We start from the raw sequence: 23006 nt of genomic DNA, 5'->3' as shown, positions 1-23006 counted from the left end.
AACTAGAGAGACATTCTTTAAAATAATTAATAAAAATAAAGTATGGAGTAGTATAAAAGCCAAAATATATGTTTATAAAAACTATACATTGATGCTGAGGGCCATAAAATATGAATAGAGGAATATAATTTATTCTTGAATGGGAAAGCTCAATATTATTATCATTTCTTTCTAATAAAATCTACAGACTCAATAGAATCTCAATGAAATCAGTAAGAGATTCTCTTGAGAACAGGGAGAAGAAAGTATTCTGTGAGTTTAGATAAAAGGATGGATGTGTAAGAATTAATAGATTTATGAAAATTAATGTTTATTGAATTAAGGAGATTCAAGTCTAATAATTCTCAAGTAATAAGATATTGTACAAAGGAAGTTTCTGGCAGCACTGTTTAACAGTTAATAACTGTAAACAAACTATGCAAATACCTTATCCATACAATGAAACACTCCTGTCATTAAGAATGATCATGTCTCTAGATTTATTATTCAATGAAAGATGTTGATTACATATTGTTAAGTAAAAAAGAGAAAGTTACAAAGCAGTACACAAGATATGATTCAGTTTTCTTAACATGTGTAGAAATGGAGGATATGTATCAACATACTAAATGTGATTTTCTCTGGGTAGTAGAAAAAAGAGTGATTTTCAACTTTTCTATTTTGTGATATTGTGGGGATCTTTCATTACAAAGATGTATTATTATTATAATCATAAAACATTATTTTATTATTCTGTGTGGAAATTTATGGATAATAAATAATAACTATAATTGAGAAAAGTGGCTAAAAAAGAAGATGCATGTATATGCTGTTTAGAAGAGACCCACTTCAGATCAGAAGGCACACAGACAGAGAGTAAAGGGATGGAAAAAGATATTTCACAAAAACGGAAACAGAAAAAAAAGCTGGGATAGCAATACTTATATTAGACTAAAATATATTTTAAAACAAAGGTTATAATAAGAGTAAAAGAAGTATATTACATAATGATAAAGGGATCAATCCAACAAGAGGATATAACCCTTGTAAACATTTATACATCCAACACAGAAGCACCCAAATATATAAAGCAAATACTGATGGACCTAAAGGGAGATGGGTAATCACACAGTCATAGTAGGGGATCTTAACATCCCCTTGACATTGCTGGATAGATCTTCCAGACAGAAAATCAACAGGGTATTTACTATGGGTTAGGCATAGTACTAACAGCACTTCATATATAATAAGACAATTATTCCTCAAAACAACCTATGGGGTAGGTGTTACTATTACCCTTCATTTCTGCCATGGGAAAACTAAGACTCAGAGAGCTAAGTTCCTTGCCCAAGGTGACAGATCAAGAGATAAACCCAGATCATCTCGATCTAGGATACATTTTATTTTTATTTTTTGCATATTTAAAAAATTTAAATATTTAAAATTTTAAAATCATATTAGACAAGTTACAAAACAGTAGAGAGTTCCTGTATACCCCTCACCAGTTTCCCCTACTGTTAAAATATTACATTATATGGAACATTTGCCGCAAGTGAGAAACACTTATCGGTATGCTGAGAGAAACTAAACTGCACACTCTCCTTGGATTTCACCAGCTCTTCCCTAATGTCCTTTTCCTGTTCCAGGACTCCATCCAGGACACCACATCACATTAAGTGGTCATGCCTTTATAGCCTCCTTTGGGCTATGACAGTTTCTCAGACTGTCCCTGTTTTGATGACCTTAATAATTTTGAAGAGTACTAGTCAGATAATGTGTAGAATGTCCTTCAGTCTGGGTTTGTGCAATCTACTTTTCATGATTCAACTGAAGTTATGGTTGTGGGAGAAAGATCAAGGAAGTGTCATTCTCCAAACATTATATCAAGGGTACATGCTACCAACAGGCCAATAACCTGGAAGACTAGCTGAGATACTATTCGCCTGGTTTCTCCATTTTAATGTTACTCTTCTCTCCTCCCCTCTCCTATCTTGCCATGCTCTCTGCTTTATGGAAAAAAAGTTACCGATCAAAGCCACATTCAAGTGGGTGGAGATGGGAAGGAGTTAAGCTACACTTACCTGAAGGGGGTACAGCTATATGAATTATTTGCAGCTTTTCTGTCTGAGCTCCCATTTTTACCCACTATTCTCTATCACCTCTGACCTCCTGTCCCTTCTAACCATTTTGTCATCTTATTAATGTGCAGTTGTTTAAAAGCATAACTGTTAACTAACTTCTGGCTTTTTCAAATGTCCAAAAATATGTTAGAATGAAATGGGGCAACCAATAAATTCGTTTAAAATTATTTTCCACAACCACTGTGGAATGTGACACTAAGGGATGAGTTAGAAACCAATTTTTCGCAAAAGCATTCTATAAAGAACTTACCAGAAATATCCGTTCAAGCTGATCTTGAATGTCTTTCATTCCTGGAAAAGCAGCAACTCCTTGAATCATTTCAACAAAGATGCAGCCAACTCCCCTAAAGAGAGAAGAAACAATTGTTACAAAAACTTCAATATGTTCTGCTTAGAAAAGTAAATCTGGAATTAGAAGTTTTACCCCTACAGAGGGAAAGGAATGAATAAATACTTTCTCAGTGAGTACCAAAGGCTATGACACACACACCTAGATGCCACAACTTTCTTTCCCCCTCTGTTTACTGCCCTGTACAGAATTCAAATAGATGTAACTACACTGTGCTCAGAAAAAGGTTGGATGCAATAAAAAGGTAAAACTTGGTAGCTCCACCTTACTTACAGGATACAGCCCAATGAGCTCCTTAGCCTGATAGAGAAAGCTACCACAGTCTTGTTCTAATATTCTTTTCCAACCAGATTTCACAAATTCATAATGTAGTCTTCTCTCTCATTGTCCAGGGCTCAAACACCTCTGCATCAAAATTATCCAGGAAACTTTTAAAATGTGCAAATGATCTGAAAACCAACCCCAAGGATTCTGTTTCAATCAGTCTGGCTGGAGTCCAGGCTTGACTCGGACTCTCAGGTAATTTAGGGCAAATACACTGAGGATCTCTAAGCCAGACTCACCTGCCCATGGTCCAAGCATAAACCTATACAACGTGGCTCAATCTGCTCCACTACCTAGAACTCCCCCTTCTCCATCTGTTACTCTTGACATGTTAAGTCCAACCCACCCTCTACAATGTGATGTAAATGCCATTTCTTCCACAGGTCTTCCTTTAACACGGTATACAGAATAACTTCCTTTATGAGCTTGTTGATCAAACTTGCACTTAATATATCAGTCATCTATTCTGGTCCGCTTCCTTTCCTATCAGTCATCTACTAAGGTCCACTTCCGCCTGCTATGTTCACAGTTCTAGCAAGGCAATTCAGCAGTGTTCCAGGAGACCTTGTCTGTCAGGAAAAACCTGCACTTAATCCAACAGGAACAACCAATCCACTGTATAGGCCGAGAGCCAATCAGAAACCTCTGCTGGGCCTTTGGAGACCAGGGCACTTGGGAGCAGAATGGAAAAAAACTAGCATATGAGATTAGTGGCAGAGAAGTAGCAAGAATGGCCAACTTCCTACAGATGAAGTCCCCTGAACTAATCTGGTTCCTGCCTTCCCAAGGCCTGGATGATCAGATGATCCAGTGTTTTGCTAGATCTCTCTACCTTCTGGCAATTCTCCAGGATGTTTTTAATGGCTCTACCTTGAATAAGTTTGTTTCCTGAAAGTATCCTAATAAAATCCTGAAAATACTGCGGTACTTAACTGATGCACTCATATTCAATTTAAGGTGAGCGAATCTTTGTGTCTCTAACTTATTTCAGATCCTCCAGAGGTTAAAGACAAGAGGCCTACTTCTCTATAGCTATCCCAGTCATTATCACAATTGTATATAAAATGATTTGAATTAAAGAAGTAATGCATTTACAGAAATCTCTTCTCTATTATGCCACATAATTGCTAAGCAAATTAAACATCAATAGTATATAGTCAAAATGAATAAAAACAAATGCAACTTTATATAAAAAATGTCAAGTAGTAAAGAATTCATTTCAAAACCAATGTTCTAAGTAGATGAGTTTTAACATTTTTCATTTAAGATTTGAGATACAACCTAGGTATCAAGAATTCTTTATTAGCATATTAAAATACAATGATATTCTTATAAATATTGGGGCCTTAGATGTTCAGCGAGGTGTAAAATTTCTATTTGGTGATTTTCCAAATTTTTATGCAATGAATTCATTTCTAAGACTAATAACCTACATCTTATTTAAGTTTACATAAAGTATCTTGGATCTTATATAGCTATGTGCACCTTCCTTTTGTACTATTCAGAACATAAGCCTCTATTGTCCACCTTCTGGCCATAATCTTTCCCACTACAACCTCTAACTCTGAATGCTAAGGCCCTCAGTAGAAGGCACAGCCACCCCCTGCTAAGCTGGCTGGTAGGGTGACTTTTAACACTGTCAGCACGACTTACAGAAATTCCTTTCCACTACTGTGCTTGGTCTGTATCATCTCCCTAATATGACACTTAGAACGATTAAAAGACAAAGCTGTTCAGTAACTCTACTCAGTTGGAGGGTGATGATACAGCACAGATATAGCACACCTACAGGCTCTTATCTGCTTAGCTAGCTAAGGGACTTGAACTCTCATTTCTAATGAGATGTTTCCTATGACATCATTTTTCAAAGATGCCTTAGGATATACTAATGAAGCCGAGAGAATTATACTTAAAAGGATTTATAAAAACCAGATAGGAAGCTCAAGAAAATTAAAAAGTAGAAGTATAAGACATATCAACATGTTAACGTAGCAGAATACTTTATTACTGGAGCTGCCTTCCTGCCTTCCAACGACAGAAGCCCTTCAATTTAACATGAAGGGACTATTGCCTGCATTCCTATGCTCCCTTCCTACACTGCATTAGCCCTGTGCCCCCTTCTCCTGATGGATTAAACTGACTGCTGTTAGTAGTTTGTTTAGGAAGAATTCATCCACTTAAGTTCTATATGTATGATATATAAATTTATTTCAGGAAATGTCTCCTTTAATTTGTTGTTTCTTTTGACAATTTGAATAATTATGTAATTATCACCCACTTAGTCTAAATTTTTCAATTAAGAACTGGTCACAAAACCTTATAATTAAAGCTGTGTTTAAATTCTTATTTTAGGATTTGTTACCTGGTAAGGTAATATATAAAACATCTACCCATGCTTATATATCTTTCAATTCTTTTGAACTCAAAATTTCCAAATTTAATTTATGACACAGATTTAGAAATTGATTTTTTAGATTTTTTATCATAATTAAAAACAAAATGTTAAACCAAATTGCTAATCTTTGTAATTATGAGCAGAGATGAAATATTTTTTAGGCCTATATGTCATACAGTTTGGGAATTCTTATTCTGAGAAAGAATATAAAATTATGAATAAAAAATTGGGTAAGAAAGTGAATTCAGAATGAGAAAATAAATCCAAAGAAGTCATAAAAATTTTAAATCTAATAAATGTGACAAATAATATAAAATTTAGAAAAGTAATGTAACATTTATTACCTGACACACCTAATATTTTCTTTCTAAAATTTTGCCTGCATTATCTTTGATTACCTCTTCTATAACAACTCTATAGTATTATCTGTGAAGAGAATACAGAGATAACTTAGTCTTCCCTTTAGCATAATGATGGCCTTGTCTGATAGTATAGAGAAAGGTTTTTTTTTCAACTTCACTGCTCATGGTATAGTCATATAAACTTTTAGGGTTGTTGTCTATTTGGGGAAAACTTCTGTCAACTTGTTTACAAGATGTCTGTATGCTATAAACAGTAATTCCAAAGTATTCTGCACAATCCCCGTGATAAGATACCAGAGGGACAGGAGGGACATGCTCAGCTCAATGTGGAGAGCAAGGAAGGACTTGTACACCCAGTGAAGCAAGGGACAGGAAAGTGGGACCTGGTGAATTATGGGATGAGGGCATCAGGGGTGGGAACGGGCATTCAGGCAGTGAAGACGGAATCCAGTAAGTGAGGGATCTTGAGAGAGCCATATGCTTTGTTTCAGCTCTGCATGGAAAATGGGAGGAAAAGTTAAAAAGAGGGAAGTCCATATTCTGCACTAAGAAGTTTGTGTTTTATTCCTAGGCTAGTAAGTCTGAAATTTTTTTCGGCTCCCAACACGACGGATAAAGCTCACTGGACATATATGTGGAAACCTAGATTACAGGCAGATAAGGGGATAAAATAGCTGTGAGGACAGAAGAAATTACAGCCACTAGCTGTAAAGCCACCTTGTTCCCTTTCACTCACAGCAGCGAATGAATGAGGTGAACAGTAGTATAAGCCTTTCCTCTACAGGAGGCAGGGGGACAACACACAGTAACACACAAGGGCACACACTACGGACCATGGGCCAAATCCCATTTAGTGTGTTTTTACAGAGCCTATAAGCTAAGAATGCCTTTTACATTTTAAAATGGTTCAAAAACTCAAAAAAAGATTACTTTGTGATATACGCACATTACAGGGGGTCCTCGGGTTACCGCAGTCTCGGCATACAATGTTTTGAGTTTACGACGCTCACTCTCATAAAAACTTAAAAAAATTGAGACAGGAGTGTTTTGGCTTACGCCGTTAGCATCATACTTACAGACTACATGGGCAAACTAGTTTCTAGTCTGGAACGATTCCTTTTTTTTTTTTTTTTCTGTATTTTTCTGAAGCCGAAACGGGAGAGACAGTCAGACAGACTCCCGCATGTGCCCGATGGGGATCCACCCCGCACGCCCACCAGGGAGCGACGCTCTGCCCACCAGGGGGCGATGCTCTGCCCCTCCGGGGTGTCGCTCTGTTGTGACCAGAGCCACTCTAGCGCCTGGGGCAGAGGCCGAGGAGCCATCCCCAGCGCCCGGGCCATCTTTGCTCCAATGGAGCCTCGGCTGCGGGAGGGGAAGAGAGAGACAGAGAGGAAGGAGAGGGGGAGGGGTGGAGAAGCAGATGGGCGCTTCTCCTGTGTGCCCTGGCCGGGAATCGAACCCGGGACCTCTGCACGCCAGGCCGACACTCTACCACTGAGCCAACCGGCCAGGGCCAAGGAACAATTCTTTAAGAAGGTAGAAAGGCCTGCAGCAGATCCTGTACCCTCTACATCAGCTGCTTCCTGAGATGAAACACCTGTAGCACCGTTAGAATCATCTCCAGCGTCTCCTGCATGTTCCTTAGGCAATCCTGATTCACCTGACCCAGTATCTCCAGCACCTTCTGCAGGTTCTCCTCTCTCTCCAGCTTCCTCCTCCCAATAAGTCACTCTCTCCCACCTTGTAATGCTCCTTCCAGTGTGCAAGCCACAGAAATAAATGCAAGAAATTATTTTTACATTCATTTTTTTCCTGTTACTACAGTATTTTTATGTCTTTTTCTTTTTCTGTAGCTTAGTTGTATTTTTATGTTCTAGAATCAGATTATGATTTTACAACTGCGTTAGGATAGGTAAGTGATTTAGGCTAGGGTGTGTTTCAACTAACACTAAAATTCAGGTTTACGTCACTGTCATAGGAATGGAGCTGTGTTGTAACCTGAGGACCCCCTGTATATGAAATCCGTATTCCCGTGTTCATAAATAAGGCTGTACTGGGACATGGCCGTGCCCCTTCATCTGCGTTGTCTATGCTGCTTTCCAGTTATCAAGACAGAGCTGAGTAGGTGCTACAGACAGTACACTCTCTGAAAGGCAGAAAATCTTTACTTCTATCCATGTTATGCTTCATCTGCATAAAAACTTACTTATATTCAATAAATAGAAGAAAAATCATCCTCATCGGTTATGGAGAAAAAATAAATTACATACGATTATTTGTGAATAATTAATAGAAATGGGCTCTCAAATAAGATCTGGTTTCTTACCATTTTCCTCAGTAGTTTTCCTGTGATAGCTGTTCTTTAAAAGTTTCCGTGCATTTTGTCAAAAATTGGTAGATTCTTAAAACTTCATTTAAAGTGAATATTTTTACCTTTAAAGTATTTTAACTTGAAAAAGATGTATGAAGATTTTTAATAATAGTGCTTCTACAATCAGCTCTATAAGAATTTCTTCTCAATATTAAGGATTTATGAGTGATGAATAATATGTTGGGCGGAAGGAGGAGAGTTGACTTTTATGAACGTTTTAAAGATGTTTTTATTTTGCGTTTTGAAGATTGGGGAGCAAAATCTTATTATTGAAAGTACTATCTAAATTATTTTCATAAACAATAGGAAATTTCACTTGACAAATAAAATTCTGTAAGATTGCTGTGTACTGAAATGATTTCAAGTTATTTTCTATCTACATCCAATGTCAGTGTGTCTGCATTAATGAAAAGAGAGGAATCTCTTTTTTTTAAAATGATACCTTGAGCTTTTTTTCTTCCTTAAAACCAAGAGTGGCGACTAGAGAGACTGAAGGCCCCACGTGCTCTTCAATTTCACGTCACACTTTTACTCATGAGACCTCCTCCCCTCCAGCCACGCCACTCTGCCGTCCGTCCCACCTCCTCTCCCCCAGCCACGCCGCTCTGCCGTCCGTCCCACCTCCTCTCCCCCAGCCACGCGGCTCTGCCGTCCGCCCCACCTCCTCTCCCCCAGCCACGCCGCTCTGCCGTCCGTCCCACCTCCTCTCCCCCAGCCACGCGGCTCTGCTGTCCGCCCCACCTCCTCTCCCCCAGCCACGCCGCTCTGCCGTCCGTCCCACCTCCTCCCCTCCAGCCACGCCGCTCTGCTCTCCGTCCCACCTCCTCTCCCCCAGCCACACCGCTCTGCTCTCCGTCCCACCTCCTCTCCCCCAGCCACGCCGCTCTGCCGTCCGTCCCACCTCCTCTCCCCCAGCCACGCCGCTCTGCCGTCCGTCCCACCTCCTCCCCTCCAGCCACGAGGCTCTGCCGTCCGTCCCACCTCCTCCCCTCCAGCCACGCCGCTCTGCCGTCCGTCCCACCTCCTCTCCCCCAGCCACGCTGCTCTGCTCTCCATCCCACCTCCTCTCCCCCAGCCACGCGGCTCTGCCGTCTGTCCCACCTCCTCTCCCCCAGCCACGCGGCTCTGCCGTCTGTCCCACCTCCTCCCCTCCAGCCACGCCGCTCTGCTCTCCGTCCCACCTCCTCTCCCCCAGCCACGCCGCTCTGCCGTCCGTCCCACCTCCTCTCCCCCAGCCACGCGGCTCTGCCGTCCGTCCCACCTCCTCCCCTCCAGCCACGCTGCTCTGCTCTCCGTCCCACCTCCTCTCCCCCAGCCACGCTGCTCTGCTCTCCGTCCCACCTCCTCTCCCCCAGCCACGCTGCTCTGCTCTCCGTCCCACCTCCTCTCCCCCAGCCACGCTGCTCTGCTCTCCGTCCCACCTCCTCTCCCCCAGCCACTCTGCTCTGCTCTCCGTCCCACCTCCTCTCCCCCAGCCACGCCGCTCTGCCGTCCGTCCCACCTCCTCTCCCCCAGCCACCCCGCTCTGCCGTCCGTCCCACCTCCTCCCCTCCAGCCACGCCGCTCTGCTCTCCGTCCCACCTCCTCTCCCCCAGCCACGCCGCTCTGCTCTCCGTCCCACCTCCTCTCCCCCAGCCACGCCGCTCTGCCGTCCGTCCCACCTCCTCTCCCCCAGCCACGCCGCTCTGCCGTCCGTCCCACCTCCTCCCCTCCAGCCACGCGGCTCTGCCGTCCGTCCCACCTCCTCCCCTCCAGCCACGCCGCTCTGCCGTCCGTCCCACCTCCTCTCCCCCAGCCACGCCGCTCTGCCGTCCGTCCCACCTCCTCTCCCCCAGCCACGCTGCTCTGCTCTCCGTCCCACCTCCTCTCCCCCAGCCACGCCGCTCTGCCGTCCGTCCCACCTCCTCTCCCCCAGCCACGCCGCTCTGCCGTCCGTCCCACCTCCTCTCCCCCCGCCACGCTGCTCTGCTCTCCATCCCACCTCCTCTCCCCCAGCCACGCCGCTCTGCCGTCCGTCCCACCTCCTCCCCTCCAGCCACGCCGCTCTGCCGTCCGTCCCACCTCCTCTCCCCCAGCCACACCGCTCTGCCGTCCGTCCCACCTCCTCTCCCCCAGCCACGCCGCTCTGCCGTCCGTCCCACCTCCTCTCCCCCCGCCACGCTGCTCTGCTCTCCATCCCACTTCCTCTCCCCCAGCCACGCCGCTCTGCCGTCCGTCCCACCTCCTCTCCCCCAGCCACGCTGCTCTGCTCTCCATCCCACCTCCTCTCCCCCAGCCACGCCGCTCTGCCGTCCGTCCCACCTCCTCTCCCCCCGCCACGCTGCTCTGCTCTCCATCCCACCTCCTCTCCCCCAGCCACGCCGCTCTGCCGTCCGTCCCACCTCCTCCCCTCCAGCCACGCCGCTCTGCCGTCCGTCCCACCTCCTCTCCCCCAGCCACGCTGCTCTGCTCTCCATCCCACCTTCTTTCCTCCAGCCACACTGCTCTGCTGTCAGTCCCTGAAACATGCAGCGCTCTTTCTCTTGTCAGGGTCTGTGCCTGAGTTGTTCCCTCTGCCCAGAATGCATTTCCCTCACCCTGTGTGTGGATCATTGCTTCTTGTTACTCAGGGGTCAGCTCAAATGACTTCATTTAGAAATGTCCTTCTCAGCCACCACAACACTCAAAAGATGTTAGCTTGTCTTTGCTTTTTTGGAGTATGTCTCCTCTACATGAATGACCCAAAAGACAAGGGCTAGGTTGTGGCCATCATCTTGTCCCCACAACACAGAGAAGTGCCAGGCACACAGTATGGTCTCAAAGATATTTGCTAGATGAATGAATCAAAACCAGCACAACCCTCCCTCCGCTCTCCTTGTCTCAACTTTCAAGTGGGAGCTGAGCTTAGGGAGTTGTGTCCGAAGAGCATTGTATGAAGTAGGGGTGGGGGTGGAGAGTAACTTTACAATGGAGGGAACTAGCAAATCCTGACCATGTGAACAAGGTCAACAGTGATAAGTCAGGAAGATAGCAGTCCTCCCGATATAATGCGATGATAAGGTCACTTCAACTGGGCAGCTTTCCTCCCCCAAACATTAGACAACTCTGTATCAAGTAACATTCTACAAAATACCTGACCAGTAGTCCTCAAAACTGTCAAGGTCATGAAAAACAAGGGCAGTCCAAGAAATTGTCATAACCCAGAGGTGGTCAAGGACACAGGATGACCACAGATAATGTGGAATCCTGAATGAAATCTTAAAACAGAAAAAGAAAATTAGGGAATAACCAGTAAGATCAAAATAAAGTTGTTGAGTTAATAGTAATATGTCACTGTGGGTTCCTTAGTTGTGACAGATATGCCACAGGTAAGATGTTAACAATAGGGGAAACCAGGTAAAAAGTATGTAGAAACTCTCTATAGTCTTTGCAAGTTTTCCATAAATCTAGAACTGTTCTAAAATCAAAAGTTTCTTTTTTAGAAAAGGTGAAATGGAGAAGCATCTCCTTGGGACAGTATATAAAATTAGACATTTAAGTAGAAGAGTCAAAGCATTGTGAATTTTCCCCATATGGGAAAAATAGAACCTCTGTGCATTTTGATGAATTGTTTTTTGAAAGCAACACAAGCATCCAGAACTGCAGGCTAGAATGTAAAATGTCAGTTAAAGTTAACCTTAAATAACTTGGGCAGAAAACTAAAGATTAAGTTTGAGATGAAGGTATTTGAAAACTGACATACACACTTTATGGCAAAGGAATTCAAGATAAAAAACCTTTATCTAAACTATTAAATTTCAGGCAATGGGGAGAGTATGGAATGCGGAGGAAAAACTAAATTCCCAGGGAAGGGGCAAGAACTTTTCTCCATCAGAGTAGGAAACAAGTTCAACGGCAATTCTCTGGGAAGGCTTCCTGGTCTCTCAGATTGGTTGGCTTAGGTCAGGGGTCCCCAAACTACGGCCAGCAGGCCACATGCGGCCCCCTGAGGCCATTTATCCCGTCCCCACCGCACTTCCGTAAGGGGCACCTCTTTCATTGGTGGTCAGTGAGAGGAACATAGTTCCCATTGAAATACTGGTCAGTTTGTTGGTTTAAATTTACTTGTTCTTTATTTTAAATGTTATATTTGTTCCCGTTTTGTTTTTTTACTTTAAAATAAGATATGTGCAGTGTGCATAGGGATTTGTTCATAGTTTTTTTTATAGTCCAGCCCTCCAATGGTCTGAGGGACAGTGAACTGGCTCCCTGTGTAAAAAGTTTGGGGACCCCTGGCTTAGGTCATACCCAAATTCCATGCTTCTCATGGTACTTCCTACAACTGTAATTTACTTATTTGTAAATGTATTAGCCACTCTCATCTTTCTCAGAATATCGGTTTGGTCTTTAGCTTAAAAGACAAAGTTCAAATGAGCCACAGGGTTATGGCAATATAATAGCCTTCCCAGACCTGAATGAAATAGGGTTAGGTCACTACAGTCACCAGCTAAGATGCATTGTAATCTACCTATGAATTAAAGTCCTGTTGGGATGTTATGGTGCACGACAACTCTTATCTTTCAACTAGAATAGGGATTAATTAAATCCATCAACTCCCTACTCAAATCATATCTGCATTTGACACATGACATTTCAAGCAGAGTATACTCAATTTTCTCATAAAGATATTGATGTCACAAGATGCTAATTAACCTAATAAATGATCATCCCACATTAAGAAGTATAAAATAGGACCTAGAAATTATTATTTATCTAAACTACATTAATCGTATTTTCACCATCAAAAAATAAAACACTGCCCTCCTTCTTTCTTAATTCTCAGGGCAACAGTTGGGTCCCATCTCAGTAGACAACGTAGAAAGACTAAGATATGGTTCAATTAAAATCTAAAAAAACCCCAAAAAACCAAACCCTCCCAGATTTTAGCTTCAAGTTTCATCCATTTATTAACAAAGGCGTGAGCTCCATAGGGCAGAGAGCTTTAAGCAGAGAGTGACAGTTATGCTCTCAAGTGGCAGCATTTAACCACAGAGCCCGGATCCTGACACAGTATAGACAGCTGCCCAGCCAGCTCACCCTGTCACCAGGGGGGAGACCGGCCGGCCCCTTCTCATTGCAACCTCCCTAATTGAAAGTCACGAGACCTCCACTCCAGTTCAGAGAAGCACAGACAGGGCTGTGGATAAATACAGTGTCACGCTGCTCTGAGAGGAGGACAAATGAACAGGACCACAGCTCACTGCAGGGTTTGCCTTTCTCTATTTTCACATTAGATCCGCAGAAGAAATTCCCTCAAAGTCGGCGTGTGAGAAAAAAGCACCCGAAGCAGCTCTCCTCACTCTTTAATGTGGACGCCCATCACGTAGGGTCTGGGCAGAATAAAGGTTCTGACTGGCAGGACTGGGGTGAGGCCTGAGGTCCTGCATCTCTAACACGCCTCAAAGCAAGGCGGGTGCTGCTGGCTGCAGACCAGAAACTGAGGAGCAAGAACTGAAAGGAATCTAGGTAATTCTGTTTTGAAAGGAGTTTCATAGTTTGGATGAATTCTCTGAAAACTGATTCAGGCTCTCATCAAAGGTATAACAAAGAAACAGGAGCCTAGTGAAATAAATTAGATTAAATGCTGAACACAAGCTGAATTTAACACCCAGGAATGCAATACTAACTTGGAAAGGTTCCTCATGAATGAGCCTAATAGGTAATTTTATTTAGCCATGCATCACTGAAATAAGCCATTATGCAATTAAGCTGGCGTGATTTGAGGTACCAAGACTGCCATTTATTTATCTCACTTCTTTGTGCTGAAATGTATATATTCATAAAATTAACCAGGGTTTTGTTCCCTAGGTTAGTTTCTAAAGATCAAAATTTAAAAAAATAACTTTTTTTGCAATAATTTATAAGAAAATTTATTATATAAAATAGACGTGATCTTTTCAAGTTGGCATTTACAGTATTTGAAAAGTGAAAGATTAAAAAATTACATTCCTCATGCCCTTGATGGCTACTGAAGGAACTGAATTGATTACACTGTCACTCATCATTTACTGTGGTTAGCGCTTCGTTAGGCACAGATAGGCACAATATATCTTAGTCAAATACTTGTACGGAGTACTTAAGTCTCCAGGAATGAACACCAAACCAAACCAAACCCAACCCAGATGGTGGGGCAAAGCCCATCTCAAAATACATTTGATCCAAAACAATAAGACTTTTTATATAACGGGAAACTCTAAGATTTATTTTTCAAACGATGAAACAATTATATCTCTAAGAAGGTGCACTTACAAATTAAGTACAGTATATCAGAACAAAAATTAAATAAAAGCGAAGAATGAAGTCCAGGCAAATATTGTAGCTCATTCACTAAGACCAAAGCCCTTGGCTGGCTGCTGACTCAGGAGCCAGGCGGGAGAGTGGGAGCCCTTTTCCTGCGTCGACATCAGAAATGGGACTCTGAGGAAGTTCAAGTACCCAACCGCCTCAAAGTACCAACCAGCATTCATGTTTCTTAAGTCAGTGATAATTCTTGTTCATATGTTTTCAATACATCTATGTATCTCAGTACACATGCATTTTATCATACATGTTTGTGTGTGTATATGTAATATCACACACACACACACTCATTTTTTAAAATCAAATGGCAAAGCTGTATTCTTGCTTTCTGGGCCAGTCACCTAAGCCAGAAACACAGGAATCATCCAGTACCCTTGCCTTTCCCTTACTGCTCTCCTCAAGTCATCAAGTTGTCACATCCGAAATATCCTAACCATTCCTAAATAGCTCTCCATCACGGTCTTCAATTATCGCCTCACACCCATTCCTTCCTTTTTCTCTACCTGCTTCTTAAACCATGTCCTTTTTCCTACCCACAGATATCAGCTGTTCCACCCCTTGGTAAGATATTTTGTCCACAGCATGGCCTCTGACCCCAGCTTTGTCACCTTGGAAAGATGGCTTTCACAAATCAGCCCAAGTAATTACCACCTGGTGCCGCCTCCCCTGAGCCCTCACCTATCCTCTCAAGGATGAATTGGTCATCATCATCCCTGAGCCACCCCTGCACCAACTGTATACCTGTGAATAGCTCATCAGTCTGACTCTCTGACCTTGAAGTCATGAATGGCTCTTTCCCATCTCTATAAGCCCCAGACCTGACCCAATGCCTGGTACAGAACAGGTGTTCAATGAGTATCTTAAAAATGAATGAATATATTGTATAAACTAGTGTGAGTAGTACACACAAGAAACTGCAGCAGAGAAAGAAACGTGATGAAGAACTAATATTATCATATAAAATTAAACACTAAAAATTTTTTTAAAAATTCAATAATTTCACTATAATGTCTAAACCCTAACCTGATTTATAAAGTCACTCTGAAGGAATTCTAGCAGTACAATTTACTTGAATGGTAAAACTTAGCGACAGAGGAATTTGAGAGAAAGTCAAAGACAATGTTTTGACTTTTACATCTAAAGAAACTATATTACATTATTTAAATGTCTTAGTTGCAGTACCAGAATCCTGGGTCAGGGATCCCTTCATTATGCCATGCTGACTCCCCAGTTAGAAAAACGTGGCTTTATTTGGTCAGTCTGGCAGATTAAAAAAGAAGAAAGAGAAACAGGAAATTTGTTCCTGTTCCTGGTGATAGAAATGCTAAGAAGGATAAGGATAATGCCAAAATCAAGTCTTCAAAATTCAGGTTTGAGCAGACAATAAAACTATCCTTAAAAAACTGAAGTCTATCACCATTGCTAGTGTACTGAAAATAAGATGGTTGTCTCTTTTAAAATGCTTGAGAATTCAAAACAGACTCCCACAGATAATGAGAATCTTAGAGATAAAGTACTAAAACAACAGCCCCAGGTTATAGAGATAAATGAGACTATTCAGACTAGGAATATCAAAAAACCAGGCACAATTAACTTAAAGTATAATTAGGGAAGGTCCTTACTGAAGACTGCTATAAGTAAACAGCATAAAACTCATAATTCTGCATTCAACTGCAGAGAAATATTATTTCTTGTACTATGGGACAATAAAAAAAGAGAAGTTCCATTTGATTAGTCATTTAAAATGCTACCAGTGAAAGCACTTCTCCAAGGAATAACTGTAGACCAGTCAAGACAAGAAAAAAACCAATTAGCAAAGCTTGCATATCTTTAATTTCTGTTTATATGACAGCTGATGCAGAACAAGGAAGTCATATTATAAGATTTCTCCCTGCGAATATATTAATCCTCCTGCATTAATATGGAGAATTAGGAAAAAAATTATTCACGGCTAATTATGTTAAAGATCAAAGCAAATGACACATTCAAGCAATCTCTTCAGAGAAACTGTATCTAGCATATCATGCAGAGAAGAGCTGCTGAGAGACTATTTGATGGTAACATATTTGACATCTGAGACCATAGATAATGTATGGAAAACCTGAAGGCAAAACCCTTCCACTGTAAATCCTCCTTGTCCATTCTGTGGGCTTCTTGAAATATTCTCAAAGACCTGCTCTGGAATGTGGCTGCGTGGGCTAGTCATTGCACATAGAGTACACTGTGAATGATGCCCCCTGAAGTTGGGTGTTGCAATGACACTAGTGAGTGGTGTTGAGGACAAGGACCAGGTCTTTTCACTGCTGACCCTCTGGAAATTCTGTAAGATTTTGTTGAATGAATGAATGAATGAATGAATGAAGACACTCATATTGTATAAGAGAGTGTCTTTGTGGGAAGGGGGCTGCACTGAAATTCTACTTTTTTTTTCCTACTATCAACCAGCTAATGTGTGCAATATAATCAAGCATCTTCAGAGTTTGGGGATGGGGGTATAAAATGACCATTAAACAACAATAAAATTATGAATTGATTTCACTGGGTTACTAAAATTCTGAAGCAATTTCTAAGTTCAATATTCTAGAATTAAATATGACAGATCAAAATTTATATATTTGATAAAGTTTTTTCATTTGTTGAGTTTACAGTAAGCATGAACATATTGTTCTTAGAAGCAAACATGGTAAAAGCTAGCAATCAAGGAAGAACCATTAAATTATTGATTACAAAGAATAAAAATATCTTCTCAAGTTTCCATATAAAATGTGATAATATATAAACATCTGGCTCTTAGAATCTACTGTCTCACAAGGAAATACAGAGAAATATAAAATACCATAGCGAAAGATAAACAACTCACGCTGTTCAGAAAAATAGGGAGTTACTCAAATTCTGTCTTTCATAATTTAGTAAGTGCCTGTCAGACACTATGATGAAGTTTTGTTTTATTTTTTAATGCAATTTAGCAAACTACTTCTTGACCACTGATAGGTTATTTTAGTTGACTTTAATTCTTTTTCAATTATTGTATTATTTTCCCCCCTTAATGGCATCTTTTATCAATAGAGATCTAAGGACACTATATTTGAAGAGCAAAACTAAAGAAATAAAACAAAATAAATATCTAAGTTTATCAATTATATAGCATCTAAAATAAAGAAAGCTACTAGTACACTCAGTTACATTAATTCATACAGCAGAATACCAACAAATAAAAACGTGATTCTTAATTAAAATACATTTCAGATAATGCAGTGTCCTGAGGAATTAATTCACAGACGTTACAACAGCACATACGTCTCCACTTCTGTTCTTCAATTCCCAATCACATATTTCCTATGCATATAAGTTAACACCTTTTCACCTTCATTGGATTAGAAACTTTATATTGACTGAGACAGTTACTGAAAGAGTTTCACTAATCGCTTCTCTAGTTTTAATAACAAGCTTATGTTGGATCCACACATGCCATTCATCCAAAGGTCTACTTTCTACAATCAATTCTTTAAATTCATGTAAAATTTTTATCTTTTTAAGAACTAGAACTTCACAGTCTATTTCCTTTCATTACTAGCTCATCAAAAAGCTTATGGCTTTCAAGTTTTGTGTTTTTTTTTCATAAATAAGATATCATTATTTCACTAACACTTAAGTGATTAGGATTACAAATTTCTACCACCACACTCAGATGCCTGCAGTGAAGCTTTTGTTAAACTTTGTTAACTGCCTTTGTTAAGCTTTTTGATTGGCTTCCACCCATCAGCACCTACAGTTCAAATCTGTTTCAGAGCAAAACCACAAATTTCTACAGGGCAAAGCCCTTAGTCATCAATCATCCATAGTAAAAGCCGCAAATATTAATTATCAACAAGAGCAGGACATATGGTAATTCCCCATCCTTCCCCAAAGTGATCGAAGTGTCAGTTAAAGATTAAAATTGTAAACAAGGATAAAATAAGTAGATGAAAAGACAAGTGAATGAGAGATACCCTTTCCATTCCAAAGATGTGGTAATCCAGGCAGACCACAAGCAGTTCAGAGTATTTACTTACAACAACTCAGAAAAGGCTCAGGGCTTAGAGACACAGGTTCTAGAAAGTGTGCAGGTATGTCTGACAACTGGGTGTAGGGTGGAAATTGAGTTTGTATAAGCAATTGACCCACAGGTTTTCTCTGACTATCTCGCACACCAACCCACCAGCGGGATCCTGAATGTTTCCTCTCTGGAATAAACTAAACCCAAAGGGCCTCAAACTGAGGATCAAAGTGAGAGCAGAGTGAGGCACACAGCTGAAAAAAGGGAAATTAAGTGAAAAATATGTTTACTGGCCTGTGTGACCATCAGCCCCCTCTCCTGTCCTGCTTTGAGGATGTCAGTTGCCAGGAATCATCTGAGGAAGAACAAAGAATTGGCCTCCAGACACTGACATCTGAAGGTCTTCCAGTGAAAAGTCCAGCTTTTTGTCTGAACAATATATAATGAGCTGAGCATATAGATTCATAGCGTATCATTTATAAATGGAAATAGACAGCCAAGGATTCCCTTTGTGCCATATTTGAGGAAAGCTTTCAACAAAACCAGAGAAAAAGGAAGCAGGGGTTATAGACAGGGTAAGTAATTTTTTTAAAAAAAAAAAAAGAATGAAAGATTTGGAAGACAAAATGTGATAAAATAAGAAGAGAAAAACGTTTTTTAAAAAACAGAGGATTAAGACAGGAGCTCCAACGTCAAACTAATTTCCAAAAAGCAATGACAGAGATGACGGAGGCCAAAAAAAAATCGTTAAAAACGAAATTCAAGGAAACTTTCTAAGAACTGAAAAGATGTCGTTATATTGAAGGGAACCTACCCAGAACCAACAGAAAAAGATACATATAAACTTTATTGTCATGAAATTTCAGAATACCAGGGATGGAGAAAAGAGCCTAACACTTTCCAGAGAGAAAGTACGAGGCGGCAGACAAATGGCTGTGAATCAGAATGGAGCCAGACCTCTTAGCAGCAATACGAGAAGTTCCAAGAAACTTAAGCAAGGCATTCCCAATTCTGAGGGACAAGCCTAACTATCACAGTCAGACCGAAACTCTATCAGCCACACGTGGGAGCAGAATAAAATCATCTTCAGACAACGAACAATTTGAAAACTATATCTCTAATGCATTCTTTCTTAGGAAGCTAAAGGAGAAAGACTCAGAATCCAGGAAACAGGGAATCTGTAATCAGTAAAGGTCCAGCAGGAGAATGAATCCAACCCAGAACAGACTTTAATGAAGTGCCTACCTCCAGGGGTGTGAGGGAATCAATAAGACATTGAAACACTAAGAGGCTAGCAACAGCAGGAAGCCATTACTTGCCTTACAACTAAGAGCCATTATTCCCCCAAGAATGAAAAAGGTCAAGTGTTATTGAAATCTATTGACAGTGAGAACCATGGAAGAGGGACTTCCCCATAGAAGCTGTAGTCAGCCATTTCCAGAAATATGGGCTAAAGTAGGAAAGAATAATCCATCTCTGTCTCTCCCCTGTTGTCCATTGCCTGAACCCAACTGGAATTGTAGCCAAGAGAGCTAGGAGGATGTATTCCTTAGGGGCCAGCCATCCAGGACATAGAGCAGGGCAGAAGAGGGTAGAGAACAGATCTGAAGAGAAACAGAAAATAACCAACTTAGGACCTATGACAACAGGGGAGGGGAAAATAGAAGTCTCAGGATGACAGATGTTCAGCTGTGTTAAAGCAAGAAATCAGACAGCTGCCAGAGAAAAGTTATAAGGAAAGGGTTGAGGGAGGTAGATGTCAAGAAAATGAAAGGGGATTGATAGATTTGCTGATATGTTTGAGCATTTGAATTTTTTTCATACATAATTGACATATCTTTCATATCTATAAATAATTAAGACTAAGAACAAAGACAATTAAATGAATAAAAGTCAGAGACCATTATAAAAGTCCAAGAAGAACACAAGGTTATATAAGAAAGTATACATATTGTGAATACCACTTGACTTAAGCAGGGATATTTACATATTAATGTTTCAAAATGTAATATAGACTATATTGGGAGATTGAAGGGAAGTGGGTAATAATTGATAGAAGAAAATCAAACTTATATCTATTATAACATCTACCTAGTAGATAATGTCTAAAACAGTAAATCAATAAATAGCAATATAAACAATTATTTAAGACATATAGAGGTAGATACTAAGAGTTGAAAGTAGTTGCTTCTGGGAAATTAGAGGGCAAATATAGGTGAGGCAGGAGATTACTATTTTTGCTGTTATTACTGTTATTGTAGCTATAAGTTAAAAGTCATACCTGAAATAGGTTTTATTTTCATGGTTTCCTAATTAGGAAACTGAAGATCAGGATAGTACATGGATCTGGTCAACCACGGTTGCACAGGGAAGAAGTGGCAGAGATAGAACCTAATTTAGGCTTTCAAAGTGTTCTCTTCTGCACAATGTGTTCTCTGTCCATCACTCAGCAAACCACTGCCAATTACATGACCAGAGACTGATTTTTACATAAATAAACAAACAACTGAAAACATAAAAGGAGCTAGTATACATCCAATGGTCTCTACACTTTGAGCACTAATTTATATATTTCCAAAGTAAATACACACACACACACACACACACAGTAGGATGAAAGCATCTAGGTCAAAATTTCTAATTCTCCAGACATAAATGGTATGTTCATTTCCTTAAAGCCAAAGAGAGCAGATTCTATTTCTTCAGTATGTCCTACAGCGCCCTTGGATGCTACAAAGGCAGACTTAGTTTTATTGTGTTTCGCTTTTTTACATTCACACACGTTGTGTTTTTTACAAATTGAAGATAAGGCCCTCCACCAGCAAAAGGGTTACAAATTGCTTTATTGCGATACTTGCTTTATTGTAGTAGTTTGGAATGGGACCTACAGTTTCTCTAAGGTATGCTTTTACTCCAATAAAAGTGCAATCCATTTCACTTGCCTAATATACTAAGAACTAATAAGAATGCTATTCTCAGCATTTGTGTAATCTATATTTCTTAAAGAATTTCACATTTAACCACCTTTTGCTATCTCACAAACCAGTGAAGCAGCCGAGTATACTAAGGGCTATCTAAATATCATGAAACTTAGTGTGATTGGCCACTTAAAAATTATCCAAAAACCACTTTGTGGGTTCCAATTACTTTGCCAACTTTGAAAAAACAGGGAAATTTTTAATTTTTAAAAAATATTTAGTAGTGAAGACTAGATACAATGCCTCATTATATATATTATTATTTAGCTCACTTATCACTAATATAGTACATGACTAAACAATCCACTGAAAACACACACACATTCTTTCTCTTACAAACGTACATTGATAAACAACATGGGATACAAAAACCACAACCAGGCTAAGGTTAGAAAAATAGAACTGGTTTGTGTGCCCCGGCCTGGCAGCCCAGCTGGTTAGAGCATCATCCCAACATGCCAAGGCTGCAGGTTTGATGTGTGGTCAGGGCACATACAAAGATCAACCAGTGAATGCATAAATAAGTGGAACAACAAACTGATGCTTCTCTCTTTCTCTCAAAATTAAAAAAATAGTTTTTAAAATTAAAAGAAAAATAGAACTGGTTCCTTCAGATCTCCAAAGCCATCATTAAATTAGGCACCTTGGCAGCCACTCAACAATGCAATAATAATCTAGTACAGGGATCAGAGAATCGGACTTTCGGAGATCATTCATTAATAATCAATGTATATAAAAGTGAAACTAAGAGACATTGATAAGAGTGTGGTGGTTATGGGGGGAGGGGGGAGAGGGAGAGGGAAAGGGGGAGGGGCACAAAGAAAACTAGATAGAAGGTGACAGAGGACAATCTGACTTTGGGTGATGGGTATGCAACATAAGTGAACGACAAGATAACCTGGAGTTGTTATCTTTGAATATATGTATCCTGATTTATTGATGTCGCCCCATTAAAAATAAAATTATTAAAAAAAAAAATCAATGTATAGAAGTTTTCTACAAGAAATCTGAGTCTTCAGCCAGTGGTCCTTTGGTGTGAATTAAGCATTCATATGCATGAGGTCTCTTCTGATTACTACAGTATTTAATGAATTAATGCTCTAGTGCTTTATGAGAAAGATGGCCACATGTCACAGTTAAATCCATGTTTTATATCTATTGTTCTGACAGAATTATTATTAATTCCCAAAAGTAATCTGGAATGATTCGCTATTTGAGCATCCTAATGTTAAGGAACTTAAATAGTAGGAGTGGATTCAGAAATCATGGCTGCCACACAAGCTCAGCTTTCACCCACCTGCAGGCCCCTCTGACTGTCACTTGTTCTCTTGTTATTTCTCTTTCATGTCAGTGATACTCTGACAACTCACCTGGATCACGTATTACTTGAGCAGTTCTCCGGAGCTCTTAAAGAGTTGTTACTTTTGACAGTGACTAATTCAAATCCTCCTTGGTCTTAAGACTGGATTAATTATATAATTAATAAATAATATATAATTGATAAATAATAAATGTGTAAACCGTGTTCGCAGATGAATTTAGGTAGCCTGTGAACTGAAATTCTCATTCTTACCAGCATTTTTTTTCTTTTTTTTTTTGTATTTTTCAGAAGCTAGAAACGGGGAGAGACAGTCAGATAGACTCCCGCATGCGCCCGACCGGGATCCACCCAGACCGCCCACCAGGGGGCGATGCTCTGCCCCTCCAGGGCATCGCTCTGCTGCAACCAGAGCCACTCTAGTGCCGGGGG

At 40.6% G+C, this 23006-nt stretch overlaps 1 protein-coding gene across 5 annotated transcripts in view; it reads right to left on the bottom strand.

Annotated features, from left to right (window-relative positions):
* Positions 1 to 23006, bottom strand: part of CDK14 (cyclin dependent kinase 14) — a 635411-nt gene that overhangs the window by 219676 nt on the left and 392729 nt on the right. For all 5 annotated transcript variants that reach the window (XM_066239829.1, XM_066239828.1, XM_066239831.1 and 2 more), the window contains one exon: positions 2371 to 2464. In XM_066239829.1, coding sequence (XP_066095926.1) covers positions 2371 to 2464 — 94 coding nt within the window. The remainder of the gene's footprint in view (positions 1 to 2370; positions 2465 to 23006) is intronic.

The sequence above is a fragment of the Saccopteryx bilineata genome, chromosome 7 (assembly GCF_036850765.1).
Source record: "Saccopteryx bilineata isolate mSacBil1 chromosome 7, mSacBil1_pri_phased_curated, whole genome shotgun sequence".
In the NCBI taxonomy this organism is placed as follows: domain Eukaryota; kingdom Metazoa; phylum Chordata; class Mammalia; order Chiroptera; family Emballonuridae; genus Saccopteryx; species Saccopteryx bilineata.
The sequence above is the reverse complement of the archived record's forward strand: the minus strand, read 5'-3'. Positions and strand labels throughout refer to the sequence as shown.